At 43.0% G+C, this 26,156-nt stretch overlaps 2 protein-coding genes and 1 non-coding gene across 4 annotated transcripts; 1 reads left to right on the top strand and 2 right to left on the bottom strand.

The window, feature by feature from the left end:
• The first annotated feature begins 15,635 nt into the window (after positions 1–15,635).
• On the top strand, positions 15,636–16,427 carry LOC129651270 (V-type proton ATPase subunit G 1). The gene has a single exon (XM_055579984.1). The coding sequence runs from the start codon at positions 15,713–15,715 to the stop codon at positions 16,067–16,069; it is 357 nt and encodes a 118-aa protein (XP_055435959.1). The 5' UTR covers positions 15,636–15,712; the 3' UTR covers positions 16,070–16,427.
• Positions 16,428–19,900: 3,473 nt separating this feature from the next.
• Positions 19,901–19,972, bottom strand: TRNAC-GCA (transfer RNA cysteine (anticodon GCA)). The gene has a single exon. It is a non-coding gene; the product is annotated as a tRNA-Cys (tRNA).
• A 687-nt stretch (positions 19,973–20,659) lies between these two features.
• On the bottom strand, positions 20,660–24,107 carry SPMAP1 (sperm microtubule associated protein 1). 2 transcript variants are annotated; one of them, XM_055579983.1, is made up of 3 exons: positions 23,845–24,107; positions 21,983–22,082; positions 20,660–20,917 (listed from the first exon to the last, which is right to left on the bottom strand). In XM_055579983.1, the coding sequence occupies exons 1-3, from the start codon at positions 24,049–24,051 to the stop codon at positions 20,760–20,762; spliced, it is 465 nt and encodes a 154-aa protein (XP_055435958.1). In that variant the 5' UTR covers positions 24,052–24,107; the 3' UTR covers positions 20,660–20,759. The 2 variants fall into 2 exon arrangements, 1 of the variants encoding a protein (XP_055435958.1); XR_008714078.1 differs by lacking the exons at positions 21,983–22,082; positions 23,845–24,107 and adding an exon at positions 21,004–21,212 and having other exon boundaries at positions 20,780–20,917.
• Positions 24,108–26,156: the final 2,049 nt, after the last annotated feature.

The raw sequence follows: 26,156 nt of genomic DNA, 5'->3' as shown, positions 1-26,156 counted from the left end.
TATTCTAGGACTTTTATGTTTCCTTATAAATTTTAGAATCAGCTTGACAACTTAAAAGTGCTGCGATTTGAGTGAGATTGTGCTGAATCTCGGAGAAGGCAATGGCACCCCACTCCAGTACTCTTGCCTGGAAAATCCCATGGACGGAGGAGCCGGGTGGGCTGCAGTCCATGGTGTCGCTGGGAGTCGGGCACAACTGAGCGACTTCATTTTCACTTTTCACTTTCATGCATTGGAGAAGGAAATGGTAACCCACTCCAGTGTTCTTGCCTGGAGAATCCCAGGGACGGGGGAACCTGGTGGGCTGCCGTCTATGGGGTCGCACAGAGTCGGACACGACTGAAGTGACTTAGCAGCAGCAGCAGTGCTGAATCTATGGATTTGGAGAATTGACATCCCCTATCACTACTGAGTCTTCAATATGTGAACATGGTATATTCTTTGTTTTTTTCAACATGGTATATTCTTTTATTTATTTGAGTGTTCTTTAATTTCAGCAGTACTTTGTCATTTTCGGAAGAGAGATCTTACATATCTTTTGCTAAATTTATTCCTAAGTTTTTATTTTTTGTGATGCTATCTTACTTTTTTATTTTTTGGTTGTCTGGGATGTTTTTCTTTCACTTATATTCTCTTTTTTTAGAAAAAACATATTAAAAGAATAATGAGGGAATTTCCTGGGAGCCCAGAGGTTAGGACTTGACATTGCAGGACAAACAAAAAAAGAGAATCCCTTTTATCTGAATGTATAATATGAATATGAAGTTTCTCACTTTACTGCCTTAAATGTGAGGTGTGAGAGCTGTGAGAATCCACCTGCTACTGCAGGGGACATGGGTTCGATCCCTGGTCCAGGAGGATTCCATGTGCCTTAGAACAACTGGGCCCATGTGCCACATCTCTTGAGCCCACACGCTGCAAACACTGAAGCTCATGCACCCTGGAACCTGTGCTCCAATACAAGAAAAGCCACCGCAGTGAGAAGTCCACACGTCGCAACTAGAGAGTGGTCCTGCCCTCTGCAACCAGAGAAAGCCCATTCACAGCAACGAAGACCCAGTGCAACCAGAAAAATTAATGATTTATTAAAAAAAATAGTGTGAGACTTACAGATATTGAAAACAGACTTATGGTTACCAAAGGGGAAACACGGGGTGGGGGAGGGTTAAATCAGGAGCTTGGGAGGAACACACACACACTACCATATCTAAGACAGACAACCAACTCTATAGCACGGGGAACTCTACTCAGTATTCTGATAACCTATATTGAGAAAAGAACCTAAAAAAGAATGAATATATGTATATGTCTGAGTTATTTTGCTGTACACCTGAAATCAACACAACATTGTAAATCAACTATACTCCCTAAACTCCAATAAATATTTTTATAAAACGAATAGTGGAAATGATTCATTTGTCCATTAATAGAATGGATAAGTGAACTGTGACACAGTCAGACAATAAAAAATGACCAAAAAAAAAATACTGATGGAGACAACGACTTGACTATATCTCACAGATGTGATGATGAGTAAACGAACCAGAGCATATGTACTGCTCATGTGCTGTATATTCCCATTATATATAAAGTTTATAAACATGCAAAACAAATCTATAGTGTTTGTGTCAGAACACTAGTAAACATTAGCAGCAGAGGGACCACAAGGGTACCTGGGGAGGAACGCTGCATGCTAGTTACTCAGGTGTGCTCAGGGTGGGATGTTCATTGAACCGCACACTTTTAATATGTGCTCGCTTCTCTACGTGTGCTTCAGTGAAAGTCACACAGAAAGAAATCATCACAATATCCACTCAGTGGGGCAAGATGTTCCTGGTAAGTGCTGGAAAAGCAGGTTTGGGGCTGTAGGTCCAAGCATGCTTCCCAAACCTGGCAAAGAACTTGAATGAGCACATTCCTGCTGTTGTCGCTGAGTACTAAATGAAGTTGTTGGCTTGGGGACGCCTCTGTCTGGGTTATGCCCTGTATCATGACCTGATATTGGATTATTTATGCATTTATTTATTTTCTGTCTTCCCAACTAAGGTGTGATCTCACTGCTGGCACATAGTAAATTCACAACAAATATTTATAGGATGTATTTACCTCTATATCCTTCATTAACTGAGCAGAATTTGTCTTTCTCATGAATACATTTTTTCACCTTTATTCTTTTTTTGCCAACATCTATCCTCTGATATAGAACCAAAATAAAAGAAAGAGGAAAATTTTCCCTGTGATGAGAACTCTAAGGATTTACTCTTCTAAGAAGTTTCATATATAACATCTGACAGTGTTAATTATATTAATCATGTTAAGCTACCATCAGTTACTCTCATTTCACGTGCTAGCAAGATTATGCTCAAAATCCTTCAAGCTAGGCTTCAACAATATGTGAACCCAGAACTTCCAGATGTACAAGCTAAGTTTAGAAAAGGCAGAGAAACCAGAGATCAAATTGCTAACATTCGTTGGATCATGGAAAAAGCAAGGGAATTCCAGAAAAACATCTACTTCTGTTTCACTGACTATACTAAAGCCTTCGTGTGGATCACAACAAATTGTAGAAAATTCTTAAAGAGATGGGAGTATCAGACCATCTTACCTGTCTCCTGAGAAACCTGTATGCCAATCAAGAAGCAATGGTTAAAAATGGACAGGGAACAACTCATGGTTCAAAATTTGGAAAGAAGTATAACAAGGCTGTACATTGTCACCCTGCTTGTTTAACTTATATGCAGAATGTGTGTGTGTGTGTTAGTCACTCAGTCATGTCTGATTCTTTACAGCCCCATGGACTGTAGTTCACCAGGCTTCTCTGTCCATGGAATTCTCCAGGCAAGAATACTGGAGTGGTTGCCATTCTCTTCTCCAGGGGATTGTTGCAACCCAGGGATCGAACCCAGGTCTCCCGCATTGCAGGCAGATTCTTTACCATCTGAGCCAGCAGGGAAGCCCTATATGCAGAATACATCATGCAAAATGCTGGGCTGGATGAATCACAGGCTGGAATCAAGATTGTGGGGAGAAATATCAACAACTTCAAATACACAGCTGATACCACTTTAATGGCAGAAAGTGAAGAGGAACTAAAGAGCTTCTTGATGAAGGTGAAAGAGAAGAGTGAAAAAGCTGGCTTGAAACTTGACGTTAAAAAAACGAAGATCATGGCATCCAGTCCCATCATATTATGGCAAATAGAAGAGGAGTAAGTGGAATCAGGGACAGATTTTATTTTCCTGGGCTCCACAATCACTGCAGATGGTGACTACAGCTATAAAATTAAAAGATGCTGCTCCTGGGAAGGAAAGCTATGGCAAAACTAGACAGCATATTAAAAAGGAGAGACATCACTTTGCCGACAAAGGTGAAATTTGCTCAGTTATGTCCAACTCTTTGCAACCCATGAACTGTAGCCCACCAGGCTCCCCTGTCCATTCCCCAGACAAGAATGCTGGAGTGGGCAGCCATCCCCTTTTCCAGGGGATCTTCCTGACCCAGGGATCAAACTCTTGCATTGCAGGCAGATTCTTGACCATCTGAGCCACCAGGGAAGTTGATAAAGATGCATATAGTCAAAGCTAGGGTTTTGCCAGTAGTCATGTATGGATGTAAGAGTTGGACCATAAAGAAGGCTGAGCACCAAAGAATTGATGCTTTTGAATTGTGGTGCTAGAGAAGACTCTTGAGAATCCCATGGATGGCAAGATGATCAAACCAGCTAATTCTAAAGGAAATCAGCCCTGAATATTTATTGGAAGGACTGACGCTGAGGCTGAAATTCCAGTACACTGGCCACTTGATGTAAAGAGCCAACCCACTGGAAAAGAACCCTGATGCTGGGAAAGACTGAAGGAAAAGGACAGTGGGGCAGCAGAGGATGAGATGTTTAGATGGCATCACCGACTCAATGGACATGAATCTGAGAAAACTCCTGGCGATGATGAAGGACAGAACAGCCTTGTGTGCTGCAGTCCATGGGGTCGGAAAGAGTCGGACATGACTAAGCGATTGAACAACTACATTATATCCCTGGTACTTGTTTATTTTATAACTGGAAATTCATACCTTTGGACTACCTTCATCCAGTTTCCCCACCCTACCCACCACAGGCTACCTCCGGTAACCACAAATTTGATCTCTTTTTTACTAGTCTATTTGTTTGTTTTTGAAGTATAATTGACCTGTAACACTATTTAAGTTGCGGTGCACAACAGAGTGATTCAATGGGTGGGTGTGTGCTAAGTTGCTGCAGTCGTGTCCAACTCTTTGTGACCCTATGGACTGTAGCCCGCCAGGCTCCTCTGTCCATGGGATTCTCCAGGCAAGAACACTGGAGTGGGTTGCCGTGCCCTCCCTCAGGGCATCTTACTGACCCAGAGATAAAACCCCTGTCTCTTACCACTAACCTGCATTGGCAGGCAAGTTCTTTACCACTAGCACCACCTGGGGAGCCCAATATTGGTATACATTTGTGAAGGGCAGGGTGAAGATGGTGAAGGGCAGGGAAGCCTGGAGCGCTGCAGTCCACAGATGGGGTCACAAAGAGTCGGATAAGACTGAACGACTGAACAACAAAATTGTGATATTGTGATGAAATAAGAAATACAAATATTTGGTATTCATCTCTTAGCAGGAGCTCTTAATCCACTTCTAATTGCCTAAGGGATAAGAGCAATAAAGATGAAAGGGGCATCTTTTGTTATTCATAACAAGTCTCTTTCAACCCGCCTATTACTACAGGATAGCTGGTTGCCAGGGGAAACGACCTTGAGACTAGAGGGTTGGATATTTGAGCCCCACCTGCTGACTGCATGGGAGAGGAAAAAGACTGGAGTTTGAGTTAATCAGCAGTGGACAGACCTATATAATGAAGTGTCCATTTAAAATAAACTCTTAACTGAAAGGATTCCAGAGCTTCCTGGTTGGTGAACACGTGGAGAAGCTGGGAGGGCAGCCCATCCAGAAAGGTCATGGAAGCCTAGCGCTCCTTCCCACATACCTTCCTTATGCTTCTCTTTCATTTGGCTGTTTCTCAGTCATGTCTGACTCTTTGTGACACCATGGACTGTAGTCTGCCAGGCTCCTCTGTCCGTGGGGATTCTTCAGGCAAGAATACTGGAGTGGGTTGCCATGCCTTCCTCCAGGGAATCTTCCCAACCTAGGGATTGAACTCAGGTCTCCCACATTGTAGGTGTATTCGTTACCATCTAAGCCAATAATAAACTGGTAATTTAGTAAGTAGGAGGTTCCCCCACTGGTTTAGATGATAAAAAATCTCCCTGCAATGCAAGAGACCCTGGTTTGATCCCTGGGTCGGGAAGATCCCCTGGAGAAGGGAATGGTTACCCACTCCAGTATTCTTGCCTGGAGAATCCCATGGACAGAGGAGCCTGGCGGGCTAGAGTCCATGGGGTCGCAAGGAACTGGACATAAGTAAGCGACTAACAGTAAGTAAACTGTTTCCCTGAGTTCCGTGAGCTGTTCTAGCAAACTGTGGTACTGAAGAAGTATGGGAACCAATGATATATAGCTTGTTGGTCAGAAGTACAGGTGACAACCTGGACTTGCATTTGGTACCTGAAGTTTCAGGGGTGGGGGGATACTCTAATGAGACTGAGTCCTTCATCCTGTGGATTGGATGCTGACTCTAGGTAGAAAGTATCAGAACTGAATTAAATTGAATGTTGGGGACTTCCCTGGTGGTCCAGTGGTTAAGACTCCATGCTTCCAATGCAGGGGATTCAGTTTCGATCCCTGACTACAAAACTAAGGTCCCACATGCTGTGTGGTGCAATTAAAAAATAAAATAAAATAATACAGGGAGAAACCATGTCAGCCCCCATAGTTACAGTCAAAAAAAAAAGGGAAAAAAATTTAATGTTGGACACCCAGTTGATATCCACAGAGAACCAGAGAGTTACTTGATGTGAGAAAAACTCTCACACATTTGGTGGTTAGAACTGAGTCTGTGAGTAGGAGAAACTTTTTTTCATATATAAAAACATAATTTTTGTACATTAACCTTATATTTTACAACCTTGCTAAATTCACTTATTAGTTCTCATAGCTGTAAAGGAAAATCAACCCTTTGCAAACAGTCTAGCGGGTACTCAAAAGGTTAAACATAGTCACCAAATGACACAGCATTCCACTCTTCAATATATATACATAGGTTAAATGAAAACATATATCCATACAAAAAGTTATATATGAATATTCATAGCGCTGAAATAAAACTCATATTTTATAACAAGACAAGAAAAATTTGGGGACTTCTCTGGCAGTCCAGTGGTTAAGACTCTGCTTCCACTGCAGGAGGTACAGATTTGATCCCTAGTTGGGGAACTAAGATCCCACATATATATGCTACATGCAGCGTGGCCAACAAACGACAAAACAAGAAGACAAGAAAAATTTAAACATAAAAATTTTCTTTGTCCATCTGGTCCTCCTCCCTCCCTTTTAGTGGGTATTGTGCATCTGCATTAACTAGACCTCCTTAGAGATAACGTTCATTCTTAATCTCATCAAGGGTCATAACTCCTCAGGAGATAACCTTCCTTCTTAATCCCATGACTCGTGACTCCCCCACTGCTTGCACTGTACCTGTAGACCTGGATTGTGTAAACTGTCAGAGTTACATCCCTCAGTCTCAAAACCATATATAACCGTGCTTTGACCTCTAATGGGCAGAAGAGCCTGGAGGAGGGCATGTCAACACACTCCAGTATTCTTGCCTGGAGAATCCCATGGACAGAGGAGCCTGGTGGGCTACAGTCCATGGTGGTGGTTGTTTAGTTGCTGTGTCTGACTCTTGCAACCCCATGGACAGTCCATAGGGTTGCAAAGTTAGTCGGACACGACTGAAGCAACTTAGCACGTATGCACGCATGGAGACAAAAAGTGGATCTGTGGTTATCTGCAGATGGATAGATTGGAGGAAACAGGGAGTGATTGCTAATGGAAATGGGGTTTCTTTTGGGGATGATAGGCAATGGCACCCCACTCCAGTACTCTTGCCTAGAAAATCCCATGGACGGAGGGGCCTGGTAGGCTGCAGTCCATGGGGTCGCTAAGAGTCGGACACGACTGAGCAACTTCACTTTCACTTTTCACTTGCATGCATTGGAGAAGGAAATGGCAACCCACTCCAGTGTTCTTGCCTGGAGAATCCCAGGAACGGGGGAGCCTGGTGGGCTGCCATCTATGGGGTCCAACAGAGTCGGACACGACTGAAGCGACTTAGTAGCAGCAGCAGCAGCAAAAGTTTCTACAGTTGATTGTGGTGAGGGTTGCACAACTCTGTGAATATACTAAAACCATTAAATTGTGTATGTTTGATAGGTACATTGTATCATATATGATTTATATCAATAAGACTGTCATTAAAAAAAAGAAAATCAGTATCACTTGCAATAAACAGAATGAAAAGCCAAATGCAATATTATTAAACACTAGCTAGATATTTACATGTACTCTCATTGATTAAAAAAAGATAGGTTTCAGAAGTGACCTTTCTTTTAGGTCTCTCATTAGAGAGATGATCTCATACAATTTTTTACTTAAGTTACTCAGGAACGAAAAAGAATTGAAAAAAAGGTAATTTTTTCACTCTGTGGTTCAGATGTTTTTGTGACATGTCGACCAGTTATTGTCAAACTGCATATACCTGTAGTACCCATCCCACCCTTGGGGCAAACTGAGGGGCAAGATTCAAAGTCAAAGTATAGCTCTGAGTGTGTGGCACCTGCTCCATCCACTGAAGCAATTCTTACTAAGTGGCACAGGAAGGGACATCTAAGCATTTCGGTTATCACTCTACAAACAAGCCTGTAAAAGTGATGCCAGGTGGGTTTAAGGTGTCTCTTAGAAATGGAGGGGTTTCTGTGGAAAAAAACTGAATTGGAATAGGAGCCAGCTGCCTTGTGCTGAAATACTCCATCAGGGAGTTCTGACCCCCACCAGCATGTTGCCATCCGCCAGTGAAAGGAGAGCAAAAGGAGGGAAGAAGTCCCTTCTTCCACACTTTGATGTTTAATTAAGTTTTCTTTCAGCTGAACTTTCTCAAAAACTTCCTCAGCAACACTGGGTAGAATTGGACTCAAAGCTACCGGGTTTCTAGGAAACTATTAAGAGACAAAAAAAGGTGTAGTGATTGCATAGGGAGCAGGAGGACTTGAAGTTAGGGCTCGTGCTGGGCAATGAAATGTTCTACTCGTACTGTAATAAGTCCAAATTCTGTTAACTGTTGCAAGACTTAATTAAAAGGGTGGCCTTTTAATTACTAGTGTTAAAAGGTGGAGGTGGCTAGGTGTGTTGAAAGCAACTTTGATTATAATCCTAGCATGTGTCTATCAAAACAGAGACACAACAAAAAGGGCAGGAAACTGACAGGACAGCTTTCATTCGACCCAGTGTGTATGTTGGTAGAGTTATGTCTGTTGTTTGCCTAACAATTGCCATCCTATAAGGAGCATCCAGTGTGTATCTAGCATGTAGTAGGCATTCTGTATTGTGATTACATGAGCAAACGAGTGACTGTGAGAATGGAAGAGGACTCCTGGCCATTACAGAGAGCAAGCACAGCAAAGCTGTTGCTCCTAAGAAATTCCAACTCAAGAGACGGGCCACATTTATACACATTTAAAAATCAATATAGGGCTTCCCTGGTGGCTCAGTGTTAAAGAATCCGCCTGCCAATGCAGGGTTTGATCCCTGATCCGGGAAGATCCCATATGCTGCAAATCATCTAAAGCCATGAGCCACAATTACTGAAGCCCTCACACCCTAGAGCCCATGCTTTGCAACAAGAGTAGCTCCCATTAGCCACAGCTACAGAAAAGCCCGCTCAACAACAGGACCCAGCACAGCCAAAAATAAATAAAATCCATATAAATATAATTATTGGGATTTCCCTGGAGGTCCAGCGGTTAAGACTCCATGCTTCTGCTGCAGGCGGTTTGAGTTCAATCCCTGGTTAGAGAACTAAGATCATAATTGCCACGCAGCACAGCACCTCTTTCCAAAAAAAAAGAACTTATCATGAGAAACAAACACGGAACATGTGTATTTAGCTTCATTCCCTCCCAAAACTCTGCCAAAACAATAGCATATATGACTTGACATGGAAAAAAGAGAACTGAAAAGGGAAGAGAAGAGCTGGGTCAGTTTTTGAACATGGAAAGTGGTGATGGTGGGGGCTATGATTTAGCAGAAAAGAGGAAGCTGAAACCTAAGTGTTGACTCTGGCAGTACACTACATTTTGAAAGCATATTAAAATGACCTGTAAGATAAAGAAACAAGTGTGGAGGCCTGGGTCCCACTAGGTATAAATAGTTCAAAAATAACTCTGGGTATATGGCAGTTCCTCAAAAAATTATATATAGAATTATCATATGATGCAGCAATTCCACCTCTGAGTATATGCTCCAAAGAAACCAATGTAGGCACTCAAACAAATATTTGTATATTCTGTTCATTCTGTTCATAGTAGTATTATACACAGTAGCCAATAGCTGAAAGCAATGCAATGCAAGTGTCCACTGATGGATGGATAAACAAAAAACATATATATATACAAAATAGAAATACACACATATATACGAAGTGTGTATATTGCAGGCAGACTGTTTACCATCTGAGCTACCAGGGAAGCCCCTGTACCATATCATGTGTGTGTGTGTGTGTTTGTGTGTGTGCGCACTCAGTCTCGTCCAACTCTTTGCAACCCCATGGACTGTAGCCCACTAGGCTCCTCTGTCCACAGGATTTCCAGGCAAGAGTACTGTTGTGGGTTGCCATTTCCTCCTCCAGGGGATCTTCCCGACCCAAGGATAGAACTCATGTCTCCTGCATCTCCTGCACTGACAGACAGGTTCTTTACCACTGAGCCACCTGGGAAGCCATATATATATATAAAATACCATATATAATAATAATATATAATATATCATCATATAATATCATAATATATATAATATAGTATATAATATATTATTTATAGTCTCTGTATACATTTATATATTTTTATTAAAATTTATATATAATATCATATATAATAATATATAATATCATATCATAATAATGATAAATTATATAATATAATATATTATTTATATATTTTCTCTATATATTTATATTTTTATTTAAAATTATATATTTATATATTATATTTATATAATATATAATATAATATATATTAAATATATATTAATTATATTATATTACATATATATTAATGACCTGTAAGATAAAGAAACAAGTGTGGAGGCCTGGGTCCCACTAGGTATAAATAATTCAAAAATATCTCTGGATATATGGCAGTTCCTCAAAAAATTATATATAGAATTATTATCATATGACCCAGCAATTCCACCTCTGAGTGTATATATATATATAATATTATATATTATTATATATTATATAATATATTATATTATATATTGTAATATATTACAATGCAATATAATGTAATGTATGTATATATAATGTGTATATATAATAATTATTATATGTTAATATATTGCAATATATTATATATTATATATATGTATATATAAATTTAGCCTTAGAAAGAAATGAAATTCTTGTTGCAGGAAGGAGGACCCCTTCTAGTCTCAAATGAACTGTCCACAGAGGCACACTTGCTGACAAAGCAAGAGACTTTACTGGGATGGGATGCCCAGGTGGAGAGCAGGAGGGTAAGGGAACCCAGGAAGATTGCTCTGCCGTGTGGCTCTCAGTCTCAGGTTTATGGCGAGGGGATAAGCTTCCAGGTTGTCTCTGGCCAATCATTCTGACTCAGGGTCCTTCCATCCTGGTGGCACACACATTGCTCAGCCAAGACAGATTCCAACAAGGAGGATTCTGGGAGGATGGTAGGACATGTGGCATCTCCTTTTGACCTTTCCCAAATTTTTTCAGTTGGTGGTGGCTTATTAATTTCATGTTCCTTACCAAACTCTCCTGTTGTAGAATAAATCATGCAAATGGTTACTACGGTGCCTGGCCAGGGTAGATGGTTTCAGTCCGTGTTTCTCCTAACATTATGACACCTGCTACAACGTGGAGGAATCTTGAATCCTCACTTTATAAGTGAAATAAGTCAGACACAAAAGACAAATACTGTTTGATTCCACTTGCATGAGGCACTAGAGTAGTCAAATCCATACATACAGAAAGTGAAATGCGGGTTCCAAGAGGGAGAGCTGGAGAGGAACCGAGAAGAGAACTGATAGTTGAGGAACCCTGGGAAAACTAGGAACTTGGCACCACCAGATCAGATCAGATCAGTCGCTCAGTTGTGTCCGACTCTTTGTGACCACATGAATCGCAGCACGCCAGGCCTCCCTGTCCATCACCGACTGCCGAAGTTCACTGAGACTCACCAGGTGGGCTGCAAATAGGGAATTTTGGTGAAAGTCCGTATAAGGAGCAGTTGAGATTTTTAATCTCTGAATTTCCAGTCCCACAGGGGAAAGATTTGTTGAAGAGACTGAACCTGAGAGACTCCTCTACTTCCAGTTGGACTGCCAAGGGCTTTCAGAATCTGCGGTGGGGATTAATTGAAAGTCTGCGTATTAAAAAACAGGATCACTAATTCCCTTCCTCCTCCCTGTCCTACTCCCAAAATGATAGCATTAGTGTGTTTATTCTAGGCCGGAGATCTCAGAATTTTTCTATGGAGAAACTAAATGAACTGAGGAATGTAGGGGATAGTGATCCACAGATACAGACATTTGGAAGTTCCCAAATGAAAAAACTGCTCAGCATTGGGTTTCTCACAAGGAAGTTCACCAGTCAGCAAGCCCTACCCAAGAACACAGAGTTTCCAGTGGCCTTTATCCTACGGAGTTAATTGGTGAATGCTCTCAACACAAGAATCCCAAACCAAAAGAAACAGCAGTAGAAAGGACTTAAAGGGAAAGATAGACACTTCCTTGAGAAGAAGAATACTTCAGTTCAGTTCAGTTCAGTCGCTCAGTCGTGTCCGACTCTTTGCGAACCCATGAACCGCAGCATGCCAGGCCTCCCTGTCCATCACCAACTCCCAGAATCTACCCAAACCCATGTCCATTGAGTTGGTGATGCCATCCAGCCATCTCATCCTCTGTCATCCCCTTCTCCCGCCCCCAATCCCTCCCAGCATCAGGGTCTTTTCAAATGAGTGAGCTCTTTGCATCAGGTGGCGAAAGTATTGGAGTTTCAGCTTCAACATCATTCCTTCCAATGAACACCCAGGACTGATCTCCTTTAGGATGGACTGGTTGGATCTCCTTGCAGTCCAAGGGACTCTCAAGAGTCTTCTCCAACACCACAGTTCAAAAGCATCAATTCTTCGGTGCTCAGCCTTCTTTACAGTCCACCTCTCACATCCATACATGACCCCTGGAAAAACCATAGCCTTGATTTTATTTTATTTTTTATTTTTTCTGCTTATCTGTATACTTCTTTTATTTTATTTTTAACTTTACAATATTGTATTGGTTTTGCCATATATCAACATGAATCCATCACAGGTATACACGTGTTCCCCATCCTGAACCCTCCTCCCTCCTCCCTCCCCGTACCATCCCTCTGGGTCGTCCCAGTGCACCAGCCCCAAGCATCCAGTATCGTGCATCGAACCTGGACTGGCGACTTGTTTCATATATGATATTATACATGTTTCAATGCCATTCTCCCAAATCATCCCACCCTCTCCCTCTCCCACAGAGTCCAAAAGACTGTTCTATACATCAGTGTCTCTTTTGCTGTCTCGTATACAGGGTTATTGTTACCATCTTTCTAAATTCCATATATATGCATTAGTATACTGTATTGGTGTTTTTCTTTCTGGCTTACTTCACTCTGTATAATAGGCTCCAGTTTCATCCACCTCATTAGAACTGATTGAAATGTATTATTTTAATGGCTGGGTAATATTCCATTGTGTATATGTACCACAGCTTTCTTATCCATTCATCTGCTGATGGCCATCTAGGTTGCTTCCATGTCCTGGCTATTATAAACAGTGCTGCGATGAACATTGGGGTACACATGTCTCTTTCAATTCTGGTTTCCTCAGTGTGTATGCCCAGCAATGGGATTGCTGGGTCATAAGGCAGTTCTATTTCCAGTTTTTTAAGGAATCTCCACACTGTTCTCCATAGTGGCTGTACTAGTTTGCATTCCCGCCAACAGTGTAAGAGGCATACCCTTGATTTTAAAGAAACAAGAGACTAACCAGTATCCATAAAACTAGAACAGGATGTAATAACAAAGGACCAATTGGAACCATGAGAAAACTAAAATCAAAAAGCTCACATTGTCAGATAATATGAGTAAATCTCCTAGAAAGTATGACAAAAAGACAAAGGAGCAGGGGGCAGGGCGGGGGGTGGTGAGACAAAGGAACAGTAAGAGAGAAAAGGTAATTTCCCCAGTGAGCAAATGAAAGAGAATAAAGTATCAAAGAAATAATAAAATTTGGTACTTCCCTGGTGGTCCAGCAGTTAAGACTCCAGGCTCACAATGCAGGAGGCCCAGGTCTTGGAACTGGATCCCACATGATGCAACTACCGTATCCTGCAATGAAGATTGAAGATCAGACCTGGCACAGCCAAATAAATAAACAAATAAAAAGAAATATTAAAAAATAAAAAAATTTAAAAATAATAATAAAATTTAAGATTAAGTCTCTAGATTGAAAGGAATCACCAAGTACATCATTGAAGAACTTCAGAACATCAGGAACAAAGATTCTAAGATTTTTATAGACAGAAAGCATTCACATATAGAAATAAGAACGCCATCAAATCTACCAAGAGATGCTAGAAGACAGTTATTTGCAAACTTCTGAAAAAAAATTCTCAATAATAATTTTATTCTCAAACTATCTCTCAAGTGTTTAGGTAAAATAAATATATTTTCAAACACACAAGGACTTTTTGCCTCCCATATATTCTTTCTTAGGAAGCTCCTGGGGGTTATTTTTGACCATACAAAGAAGGAAACTAAGAAAAGGAAAACATTACCCAGGAGACAAAGAATCCAGCCTAGAGGAGAAGGATTAGGAATTTGCAAGGCACCCCAAGCTGGATGGCAGGTCTAAACAGCCTGAAACAGAAGGATACAGGCTGTCAGAACTTCCTTGAAAAATTAATTTGGTAGGTTTGGCCAAGCGTGTAATTGCACCCTGAGACTGTTGAAGTTCAAATTGTTCAACAAGCACAAAGAAAAATACACAAGTGAGATAATGAGGTAATTTTCTTCAGAAAAGTTTTCAAGAAAGAAAATGCTATCACAGTATATATAACTGACTAATAGTCAATAGTATTTACATGATCATGATAAAATGTGAACACGATTTAATACAAAATTTTTAATTAATTTTAACAAATAGGAAATAAAGGGGTATGAGAAAGCAAATCCTTAGCTGCCAGAACTGAAATTTATAACTTATCATGAAGTGGCCATCATGGTCAACAAAAGAGTCCGAAATGCAGTATTTGGATGCAATCTCAAAAACGACAGAATGATCTCTGTTCGTTTCCAAGGCAAACCATTCAATATCACAGTAATCCACGTCTATGCCCCAACCAGTAATGCTGAAGAAGCTGAAGTTGAACGGTTCTATGAAGACCTACAAGACCTTTTAGAACTAACACCCAAAAAAAGATGTCCTTTTCATTATAGGGGATTGGAATGCAAAAGTAGGAAGTCAAGAAACACCTGGAGTAACAGGCAAATTTGGCCTTGGAATACGGAATGAAGCAGGGCAAAGACTAATAGAGTTTTGCCAAGAAAATGCACTGGTCATAACAAACACCCTCTTCCAACAACACAAGAGAAGACTCTACACATGGACATCACCAGATGGTCAACACCAAAATCAGATTGATTATATTCTTTGCAGCCAAAGATGGAGAAGCTATATACAGTCAGCAAAAACAAGACCAGGAGCTGACTGTGGCTCAGACCATGAACTCCTTATTGCCAAATTCAGACTGAAATTGAAGAAAGTAGGGAAAACCACTAGACCATTCAGGTATGACCTAAATCAAATCCCTTATGATTATACAGTGGAAGTGAGAAATAGATGTAAGGGCCTAGATCTGATAGATAGAGTGCCTGATGAACTATGGAATGAGGTTCATGACATTGTACAGGAGACAGGGATCAAGACCATTCCCATGGAAAAGAAATGCAAAAAAGCAAAATGGCTGTCTGAGGAGGCCTTACAAATAGCTGTGAAAAGAAGACAAGTGAAAAGCAAAGGAGAAAAGAAAAGATATAAACATCTGAATGCAGAGTTCCAAAGAATAGCAAGAAGAGATAAGAAAGCCTTCTTCAGCGATCAATGCAAAGAAATAGAGGAAAACAACAGAATGGGAAAGACTACGGATCTCTTCAAGAAAATCAGAGATACCAAAGGAATATTTCATGCAAAGATGGGCTCAATAAAGGACAGAAATGGTATGGACCTAACAGAAGCAGAAGATATTAAGAAGAGGTGGCAAGAATACACAGAAGAACTGTACAAAAAAGATCTTCACGACCCAGATAATCACGATGGTGTGATCACTCACCTAGAGCCAGACATCCTGGAATGTGAAGTCAAGTGGGCCTTAGAAAGCATCACTACGGGACCCCAGGGGGCGATTTGGCTGAGGTTAGGCCGCTGTCTGCCGCCTCGGAGTCGCCGCCGCTGGCGCCATAGCCATAGCCATGGCCAGTCAGTCGCAGGGCATCCAGCAGCTGCTCCAAGCGGAGAAACGGGCCGCCGAGAAGGTGTCCGAGGCCCGCAAGCGAAAGAACCGGAGGCTGAAGCAGGCCAAAGAAGAAGCCCAGGCTGAAGTTGAACAGTACCGCCTGCAGAGGGAGAAGGAGTTCAAGGCCAAGGAAGCTGCGGCTCTGGGATCCCACGGTAGCTGCAGCACTGAAGTAGAGAAGGACACCCAGGAGAAGATGACCATCCTTCAAACCTACTTCCAGCAGAACAGGGATGAAGTCTTGGATAACCTCTTGGCCTTTGTCTGCGATATCCGGCCAGAAATCCATGAGAACTACCGCATAAATGGATAGAGGCAGAAGAAAAGTGCCTATTCCGTGGATTGGCGTTTTGAATGCCTTCATGGAACATGAGGCTTCATTTAGCAAGGCTTGAGTTATATCTTATGAAAAGGCATTAAATTATTTCTGTATATTATATAGTAGGTCCCTTCACTTTTTGCAGAATCGCTAACGTAGATTCTTTGTACAGGCTTGGAGCTTATCCAAAGATTGTATCTTTTTACCTCATATTTCTTAGAAATTTAATGGATATATGTTATCTGTTTTCTATGCCTTTTCTCTCAAGCAGCATATTATCAACACTGACTTTTTCTTTCTTAGATAGTTTTTTAAAACCCAATTTTCTTAAGAAAGAAAGGGATTAAAACATTTTTTTCCCTAAATCTTTCTTGAAGGTCAGGGGCTTTATCTATGAAAAAGTAGTAAATAGTCATTTGTAACCCATGTGAAACAGCAGCCAGCCTTAAAATAGTCCTTTCCAACTAAGGGTTAGAACAATGGGTCCTAGTGTTGGGCTGCTGTTAGTTTCTCTTATTCACACTTACTAGGTGGTAGAATTCACTAACTTGTTACGAATTCACTAACTTGTTACATGTTACTACTTGTGTACTGTTACTGTACTGATAATCATTTAAAAGTAAAGACTGTTGTGCGTTTTCCTCCTCTCAAAAAAAAAAAAAAAAAAAAAAAAAGAAAGCATCACTACGAACAAAGCTAGTGGAGGTGATGGAATTCCAGTTGAGCTATTCCAAATCCTGAAAGACGATGCTGTGAAAGTGCTGCACTCAATATGCCAGCAAATTTGGAAAACTCAGCAGTGGCCACAGGACTGGAAAAGGTCAGTTTTCATTCCAATCCCAAAGAAAGGCAATGCCAAAGAATGCTCAAACTACCGCACAGTTGCACTCATCTCACACACTAGTAAAGTAATGCTCAAAATTCTCCAAGCCAGGCTTCAGCAATATGTGAACCGTGAACTTCCTGATGTTCAAGCTGGTTTTAGAAAAGGCAGAGGAAACAGAGATCAAATTGCCAACATCCGCTGGATCATGGAAAAAGCAAGAGAGTTCCAGAAACACATCTATTTCTGCTTTATTGACTATGCCAAAGCCTTTGACTGTGTGGATCACAATAAACTGTGGAAAATTCTGAAAGAGATGGGAATACCAGACCACCTGATCTGCCTCTTGAGAAATTTGTATGCAGGTCAAAAGCAACAGTTAGAACTGGACATGGAACAACAGACTGGTTCCAAATAGGAAAAGGAATTCGTCAAGGCTGTATATTGTCACCCTGTTTATTTAACTTATATGCAGAGTACATCATGAGAAACGCTGGACTGGAAGAAACACAAGCGAGAATCAAGATTGCCGGGAGAAATATCAATAACCTCAGATATGCAGATGACACCACCCTTATGACAGAAAGTGAAGAGGAACTCAAAAGCCTCTTGATGAAAGTGAAAGTGAAGAGTGAAAAAGTTGGCTTAAAGCTCAACATTCAGAAAACGAAGATCATGGCATCCGGTCCCATCACTGCATGGCAAATAGATGGGGAAACAGTGGAAACAGTGTCAGACTTTATTTTTTGGGGCTCCAAAATCACTGCAGATGGTGACTGCAGCCATGAAATTAAAAGACGCTTATTCCTTGGAAGGAAAGTTATGACCAACCTAGATAGCATATTGAAAAGCAGAGACATTACTTTGCCAACAAAGGTCCGTGTAGTCAAGGCTATGGTTTTTCCAGTGGTCACGTAAGGATGTGAGAGTTGGACTGTGAAGAAGGCTGAGCGCCGAAGAATTGATGCTTTTGAACTGTGGTGTTGGAGAAGACTCTTGAGAGTCCCTTGGACTGCAAGGAGATCCAACCAGTCCATTCTGAAGGAGACCAGCCCTGGGATTTCTTTGGAGGGAATGATGCCGAAGCTGAAACTCCAGTACTTTGGCCACCTCATGCGAAGAGTTGGCTCATTGGAAAAGACTCTGATGCTGGAAGGGATTGGGGGCAAGAGGAGAAGGGGACAACAGAGGATGAGACGGCTGGATGGCATCACTGACTCGATGGACACGAGTCTCAGTGAACTTCGGGAGTTGGTGATGGACAGGGAGGTCCAGCGTGCTGCGATTCATGGGGTCGCAAAGAGTCAGACACGACTGAGCAACTGATCTGATCTGATGCTCTCTTCTTACAGTGGTTTCTTCATAGAGGAAAAAAAAAAAAGTATGGTCATGATACATTCACTTTTATACCCAAACACCCCTCCAATTCTGGGGTAATACCTCATGTTGTCAGACTTAGTGAGATAAGACCATCATCTCCCCTTCATTGGAAAAGGAAATGGTAACCCACTCCAGTGTTCTTTCCTGTAGAATCCCATGGACAGAGGAGCCTGGTGGGCTATAGTCCATGGGGTTGCAAGGAGTTGGACATGGCTGAGCCATTAACACACACTTCTCCCATTCATGGAGGAAAACGACAAATGTGTCAGGCCAGGGCTCAGCTAATCAAATGCTTCCACTTGGCATTTTCAAACTTGAGAAACTGTCCTGGACATGTCGGTGCAGCTGGAACAATATCCACAGCACAGTGACGAATGTCTAGGGTTGGTGGCACCAGCAGACACTTCTAGGTATAGGACTGAGCTGGATTTCTAAATTATATCTTAAAAAAGTGGGTAGGTCTTTTTATTTTTTATTTTATTGGAGTATAGTTGATTTACAATGTTGTGTTAATTTCTGCTGAACAGCAAAGTGAATCAGTTATACATTCCTTTCCATATAGATTATTACAGAGTATTATTACAGAGTACTGAGTAAGTTTCCTATGTGGTGGGTCTTTTTAAAAGCTATCTCTTTCTTGAGCAATAAAGTGCTCTTGCTCTAAATGGCTAGGTGCAAATGTGTGAACTTCCATTAGACTGAAAGTGAAACCCTTTACCATAGATTGGGACTCAAACCCCAGTCAAAACCCTGCTTGGGACTTAAACCCAGACAAGATTATGGTATTTGGTTTCAGGGCCTAATAAAGCTCAGGTTCTTGATGTCTCATCACAGAAAGAATTCGGTGAGAGACAAAGTGATAGGTAAGAAATGGATTTATTCAGATTCAGAGAGAAACACACTCCACAGACAGAGTGAGGGCCATCGCAGAAGGCAAGTGTGGCCATGAAATGTGGCGTAGTTGGTTTTTATAGGCTGGGTAATTTCGTATGCTAATGAATGGGAGGATTATTCCAACTATTTTGGGGAAGGTTCTAGGATTTGGGCCACTGCCCATTCCTTGGTCTTCTAACAGTGTCTTGGAACTGTCATGGCACCTCTGGGTGTGTCATTTCACTTCTGATCGAGGATCAAGGACTAGACTTGTCTGCCATCTTGGTTCCATTTGATTCTAATCAGTTTATGTTGTGTCCTTAGGCTATGTCATTCTCTCAAAAGTTGTGTGCTTCTTCCTGTTAGAAAAGTTCAGGAAAGTTGTTTGTAAAAGTTGTTACAAAAGTCCTGTTACAAAAGTTCCCTGAGGACAGCTGCCCTCTTTCATCCTTTAATTCACCGCAGCCTTGTGTGTAGTAAGCCCTCAACTATATATGTTATACCAACATCTTGATCTTTATTCTGTCACACATCATATGGATAAATTGTAATCACAGTTCTCAGATCTAAGAATTTCCTCAGGGGCTTTGTCTTAATGGAATCCTCCAGGGATTTATCCTCATTGTTTGGAATATGGGAGTAACTAGTTCATCTGGACAAGAATCCCTTGGGAGTTCTTGTCTTCCTCCTCTAGTCATCCTGGGGCTGGGAGTGAAGTATTTAAAGGAAGTAAAATGGTAAATAAAGAAAGGGGGCACCCGGATTTGAACCGGGGACCTCTTGATCTGCAGTCAAATGCTCTACCCCTGAGCTATACCCCCAGAGCCTGTGGGAGGTGTCTTCCTTGTCTACTTATGGTGACTCAATACAAACAGTTTCCACCCACTGTAGAATTCCTGCAAGCTTTGTATTCCAAAACTCCACTCCCTTTGTATCTGTAATCTGGTTTGGCTTTTTTCTTGGCCACCAATAAAAGGGGTGGGGGCACTTAAAAACTGACACGCTGGAAACTAGCTGAAAAGGAAAGTGATATAGCATTGGTAGAGAAACCTTCCACAAACACCATATTACTGTGTCATGATCCTCAGCTCCAGATATCACCCTGTTCATCCCCTGCCTCGTGAGGAGTTGAGGGTGAGAAGGAGGAGGAAAACATCAGTTCTTTTGGATGGAATGATCCAGAAAAATCAGGAACTTCTCAGGACAACCAACAATCCCTGTGGCCACGTTGCCTGCTCTGTTCTTGATGGAAACAGTAGGTAGCTTCTGACCTGGCCCCTCCTGATGCCTGGGAAAGGGTTTCTGAGGGCTTAAGTAGTGTGCTTCCTCCTTATATAGGGGAGGCCAGAGGCTTCTCCTCTCAGGTCTGGCACTCTATTTACACGGAGTTTAAGGGCACAGTCTGAGACACCCTTTCCCCTCCCACCTCCTCCACAGGGTAGAGAAGCTGAGGGTGGAGAAACTAGCTTTCCCCCTCCCCCAGTCTCAGGGATGAAATAGCACACTGAGGCACTTACACAAAAGTTTTAATATAAAATAACACTGAAAGTTCATATACACATCTGTTTTAGAAATTCAGGTGGTGGAGCATGAAGAGAAGAGCTGCTGTTAAAGGAGAGGTAACCTGGTGATCTCTCCAAAGACAGATGGGCAGTGGCGAAGGGCTGGGGTGTTCCGGCGATAGCCAAACCGACCATTGAACCCCTGGGTTGCTTTCAGATTGGTATTATAGTGGTCATGCCCGGTCACTTGCTGGAGAGAATGCCCTTGGGGGACAGAGAGAGAGACCTGAGCCTATATTCAGCCCTTTCTTGTTTTCCCTACTCCCATTGGGCTGGCATAGGAGGCTCACTCAGTTATAGTCACTGTGCTCCCATGTCCCTGCTGAACCCTGAGTCCTGAAGAGCCAAGGGTGGATGAGGTGGAGGAGACAGATGGAATCCTGGAAACCATTCCTCATACTAGGGGTAGCATGCAGAGGGAGCATGGATGATATGTGCTGGGAGAAGAAGGGCCAGAAACTTCTGGGCTTGGCTGAACTTGCCTTGCACCCTGGAGAACTGAGAAGATTTCACCCTTGTATCTGACCCATCTGGAGAAAACAGATGAGCTCAATTTGGCCAATGGTGCGAGGGATCATGTGACTAGGTAGGGTAGGAGGAGGGCTTACCCTGCCAGAAAAACAGCTCTCAACACTCCCTTTTCCTACCGCTGTTAAATTGGGCCTGGAGAGTGAGCAGGACACAGTCTGCTCTGGGAGCAATGAGAACACAGGCTTCCCTTGGAAACAGTGTAATTTCAATCTCAGCTCAGCCCTTCTTGGTGATGGTGGTGGTGTAGTTGCTAACTCATGTCTGACTCTTGCGACCCCATAGACTATAGCCTGCCAGGCTCCTCTGCCCATGGGATTTCCCAGGCAAAAATACTGGAGCTGGTTGCCATTTCCTCCTCCGGGGGATCTTCCCAAAGCAGGGATTGAACCCATGTCTCCTGTATTGACAGGCAGATTCTTTACCACTGAGCCACCAGGGAACTCCAACCCTTCTTAACAAATCATTTTAACTCTCTAAAACTCAATTTCCCTGGCTGTAACTTGAGGATATTCTGAGGATAAAAAGCGCCTGATATACAGTGGGTGCTCAATAACTAACTATCAGGGAGCACTGTAACACCATCTGCTCATGCATGAGAAGAAAACTGGAGGATGCAGTCAGTCGCTGGGTCTCTTTCCCTTCCAGGTCTCTTTAGGACCCAGTTTCTCTCACTGTGGAAGGCACACCACTCTTCCCAGGTGAGATCATGATGAGATTGGAAAGGGGGGTGGCACTTGCCTGCCCCTGCCCAGTTTCTCCTGTTGAGGTATCTCTGTCCTTGCCCGAAGATGTGGAAATAATCCACTATCCAACCATCCCTTCCTGTACCGCCATGATCCTGAGAGTGAGAGAGAAAATGCAGAAGACTGTCAGCCATGATGCCGAAAAAAGCACAGTCCAACCCCTGCCTCCTGTCTTGTTGGGGGAGGGAGAGGTCATAGCCCAGGGGTAAAAGGGCCAGACAGATTAAATATACTTAGTGACCTACTGCCTTTCAGTGAGATGCGTTGTAGTTTGGTAGTTACAGGCTCAGTGTCTAATGCCAGAGAAAGTGAAAGTGTTAGTCGCTCAGTCCTATCCAACTCTTTGGGAACCCATAGCCTGTAGCCTGGAGAAGGAAATGGCAACCCACTCCAGTACTCTTGCCTGGAAAATCCCATGGACAGAGGAGCCTGGTAGGCTGCAGTCCATGGGGTCGCGAAGAGTCGGACACAACTGAGCGACTTCCCTTTAACTTTTCACTTTCATGCATTGGAGAAGGAAATGGAAACCCACTCCAGTGTTCTTGGCTGGAGAATCCCAGAGACGGGGGAGCCTGGTGGGCTGCCGTCTATGGGGTCACACAGAGTCAGACATGACTTAAGTGACTTAGCAGCAGCAGCAGCAGCAGCCTGTAGGCTGCCAGACTCCTCTATCCATGAAATTCTCCAGGAAAGAATACTGGAGGAGGGTAGCCATTCCCTTCTCCAGGGGTCTTCCCAACCCAAGGATTGAACCCAGGTCTCCCACATCACAGGCAGATTCTTTACTGTCTGAAACATCAGGGAAGACTGGTTCTAATTCCAGTTCTGCCCCTAACAAGACCTTAGGTCAAAGACACAGCTTTTTTGGAGCTCAGTTTCCTCAACAGTACTTTGAGGTTGAAGTGAGACATAAACTGACCTCAAATAAAGGGTCTGGCAAATTTCAGTAAACACGATCTTCATTTAAATGAAAATACCACCTACCACAAACAGTGGTTGTGACGACTAAAGAAAACTTACAAAATGGAACATAGAAAGTTTCAAAAGTGTGTACATCATATTATTTTTCGAACTTTTAAGTTCTGGAGTTTTCCCCCAGATTCTGTTTCCTTGTGTTATAAATATTACATGAGTAGCCAGCAAACACACCCAAATACGGAACACACCGATGTGAGTCCATGTGCCTGTACCGAACGAACACACATGCGCACACACAACCATCCGGGACCACTGAAACTCCAAGATGTGTTCACAGAATAACCCGCATTCAGTCCTCCTCTCCCCGTATCACTGATATGTATTAATAGTCACAAATACTGGAAGCAAAAAGGGTTGAAAAAAATTGGAGCCGTCAGCCTGTAATAGCCTCAGAATCTTGATCCCTGTAAGGGGGATGTGCAACTGAGTAGAAGCGAGGGCTGGGTAAGTTGGGAGGTTTCCTTTCAATCTGTTCAAAGAAGGTCGCATTACGTCAGCGGACCGAGGGCACCTCGCCTAGTGGACCTCGGAGGGTCGGGCTTTGAGAATCTGCGGCGTGAGATCACCCCAAAGGGTGAATCCGTGACGCCAAAAAGGACAACAAACCCGATTTCTTTGGCAGAGACTCGCAGAGATCTGAAATGAGATCATTCTCAAATTCAGGCATGGAAGGTGAGCTCAGTAAGTTCGTGCTCAACACCTGTCTCCTGCCTCCAGCAATTCTGGAGTTTCATCCAGAAAGCTGAGAGGGTGCAAATCCGGCAGCCTCCGTGGTGGTGAGGGCGCTGGCATGAGACGCCCGGATCTGGGAAGTCAGCCCGCCACCTGGGCCAAGCTCTGCGGGCGCAGATAGCCGGGTCCTACGCGGGGCTCGGGTACCTGATCAGTCTTCCGCAGGATGGGCGGAACCACGCGGCTCCGGAAGTACCGGCGGGAGTGGCAGTCCTGCTGCGCGTTGTAGGGCGGAATCGCCGACCAGAGCTTGGGCCTCAGGTGCTCGTAGGAGCGGGCCATGGTGCTCACCGCCACCCCATCCAGAATGAACCCCTTCTCCCGCCGCAGAGGACACGCGCAAAGGTGCGCCATTCAGACCACCGCAGCCTCCGAGGGCTTTTCTGGCAGAAGCGGAGTGTCCTAGGTGGAGGCTCCCCGGCACATTGTGACGTGGAATTAAACATCACGTAGGCGTCACAGTAGGGGACACAAACCCGATTGTCCCCATCCTACGGGGTAGCCTCACAGGGATGTGGGGGTAGGTGCTTGCATGGTCCCGAGGTGAGGGATGTCTAGGAGGGAACTATGCAAGAGGATTCAGAGATTGAAGAGAAGGGGGATGACTCAATGTGGCTGTGAGCGCGGTCGGTCCCAACTCCCCGTGCTCCTTTAAGAGCAAGGTTCTCTGCTCCCACGTTGTTATATACATTTCCCAAACCTAGTTCCTTTGAAAAGCCTGAACCCTGAATGGATCAGTTCAGACAGCATCTACTTCCAACTCGCATTTTACAGAACAGTATGTTGACACCACCCTTATGGTAGAAAGTGAAGAGGAACTAAAAAGCCTCTTGATGAAAGTGAAAGGGGAGAGTGAAAAAGTTGGCTTAAAGCTCAACATTCAGAAAACGAAGATCATGGCATCCGGTCCCATCACTTCATGGCAAATAGATGGGGAAACAGTGTCAGACTTTATTTTTCTGGGCTCCAAAATCACTGCAGATGGTGATTGCAGCCATGAAATTAAAAGACGCTTGCTCCTTGGAAGGAAAGTTATGATCAACCTAGATAGCATATTCAAAAGCAGAGACATTACTCTGTCAACAAAGGTCTGTCTAGTGAAGGCTATGGTTTTTCCAGTGGTCATGTATGGATGTGAGAGTCGGACTATAAAGAAAGCTGAGCACCAAAGAATTGATGCTTTTGAACTGTGGTGTTGGAGAAGACTCTTGAGAGTCCCTTGGACTGCAAGGAGATCCAACCAGTCCATCCTAAAGATCAGTCCTGGGTGTTCATTGGAGGGACTGATGTTGAAGCTGAAACTCCAATACTTTGGCCACCTCATGCGAAGAGTTGACTCATTGGAAAAGACCCTGATGCTGGGAGGGATTGGGGGCGGGAGAAGGGGATGCCAGAGGATGAGATGGCTGGATCATCGATGGACATGAGTTTGGGTAAACTCCGGGAGTTGGTGATGGACAGGGAGGCCTGGCATGCTGCGACTCATGGGGTTGCAGAGTCGGACACAACTGAGCAAATGAACTGAAGTTGAAGCTCGGCAATATTGGGATATTTCCTAATTCATTTAGTGGCAGATCCAGAACCAGAACTTATCTCCTGACTTCCAGTATATCCACTTAAATCACTTCTCCCCTCCCTACCCAATTCTTTTCATCAGCTAATATACCTCCTTCTGATAAATTTTTTTTCTTTTTTTTCTGATAAATTTAAAAACCCATCAAAACAGTAAGTTGACACATATTACCGTACTTCTCCCCTCTGGTTAATTTTGTGTATATAATAGGATATAGCAAAACATGAACAATCATTTTCTCGAATTATTGTTAAAGTGATTTTTCTTTCTAGTTTACTTCCCCAATTTCCTTTTATATAGATGCTTTACAAAGGGCCTTTACAAATTCCTCTGCTCCTCATATGATCTGAGGTGCTATTATTTCACAAATGAGGCAACAAATTCAGGAATTCTTTTATGTTATCAGTTTCTTGTGGTGGTTGTTTCATTGCTAAGTCAGGTCTGACTGCTGTAACCCCCGCTGACTATATCTTGCCAAGCTCCTCTGTCCATGGGATTCTCCAGGCAAGAATACTGGAGTGGGTTGCCATTTCTTTCTCCAGGGGATCTTCACAACCCAGGGTAGAACCTGGGTCTCCTGCATTGCAGGCAGATTTTTACCCAGTGAGCTACAAAGGGAAATGTTTATTGTACAAAAGCACATGTATTAATTAGAAAAAGTCTGCATTATACCTGTTTCCCTGGTAGCTGAGTTGGTCAAGAATCAGCCTGCAGTGAAGGAAATCAGGGTTCGATCCCTGGGTCAGGAAGATCCCTTGGAGAAGGAAATGGCAACCCGCTCCAGTATTCTTGCCTGGAGAATCCCATGGACAGAGCCTGGCAGGATACAGCCCATGGGGTCACAAGATTCGGACATCACTTCCCAACTAAACCACCACATAGTTGT

Source organism: Bubalus kerabau, chromosome 4 (genome assembly GCF_029407905.1).
Source record: "Bubalus kerabau isolate K-KA32 ecotype Philippines breed swamp buffalo chromosome 4, PCC_UOA_SB_1v2, whole genome shotgun sequence".
NCBI classification, from domain to species: Eukaryota; Metazoa; Chordata; class Mammalia; order Artiodactyla; family Bovidae; genus Bubalus; species Bubalus kerabau.
This window is presented reverse-complemented; position numbering and strand designations above follow the sequence as displayed.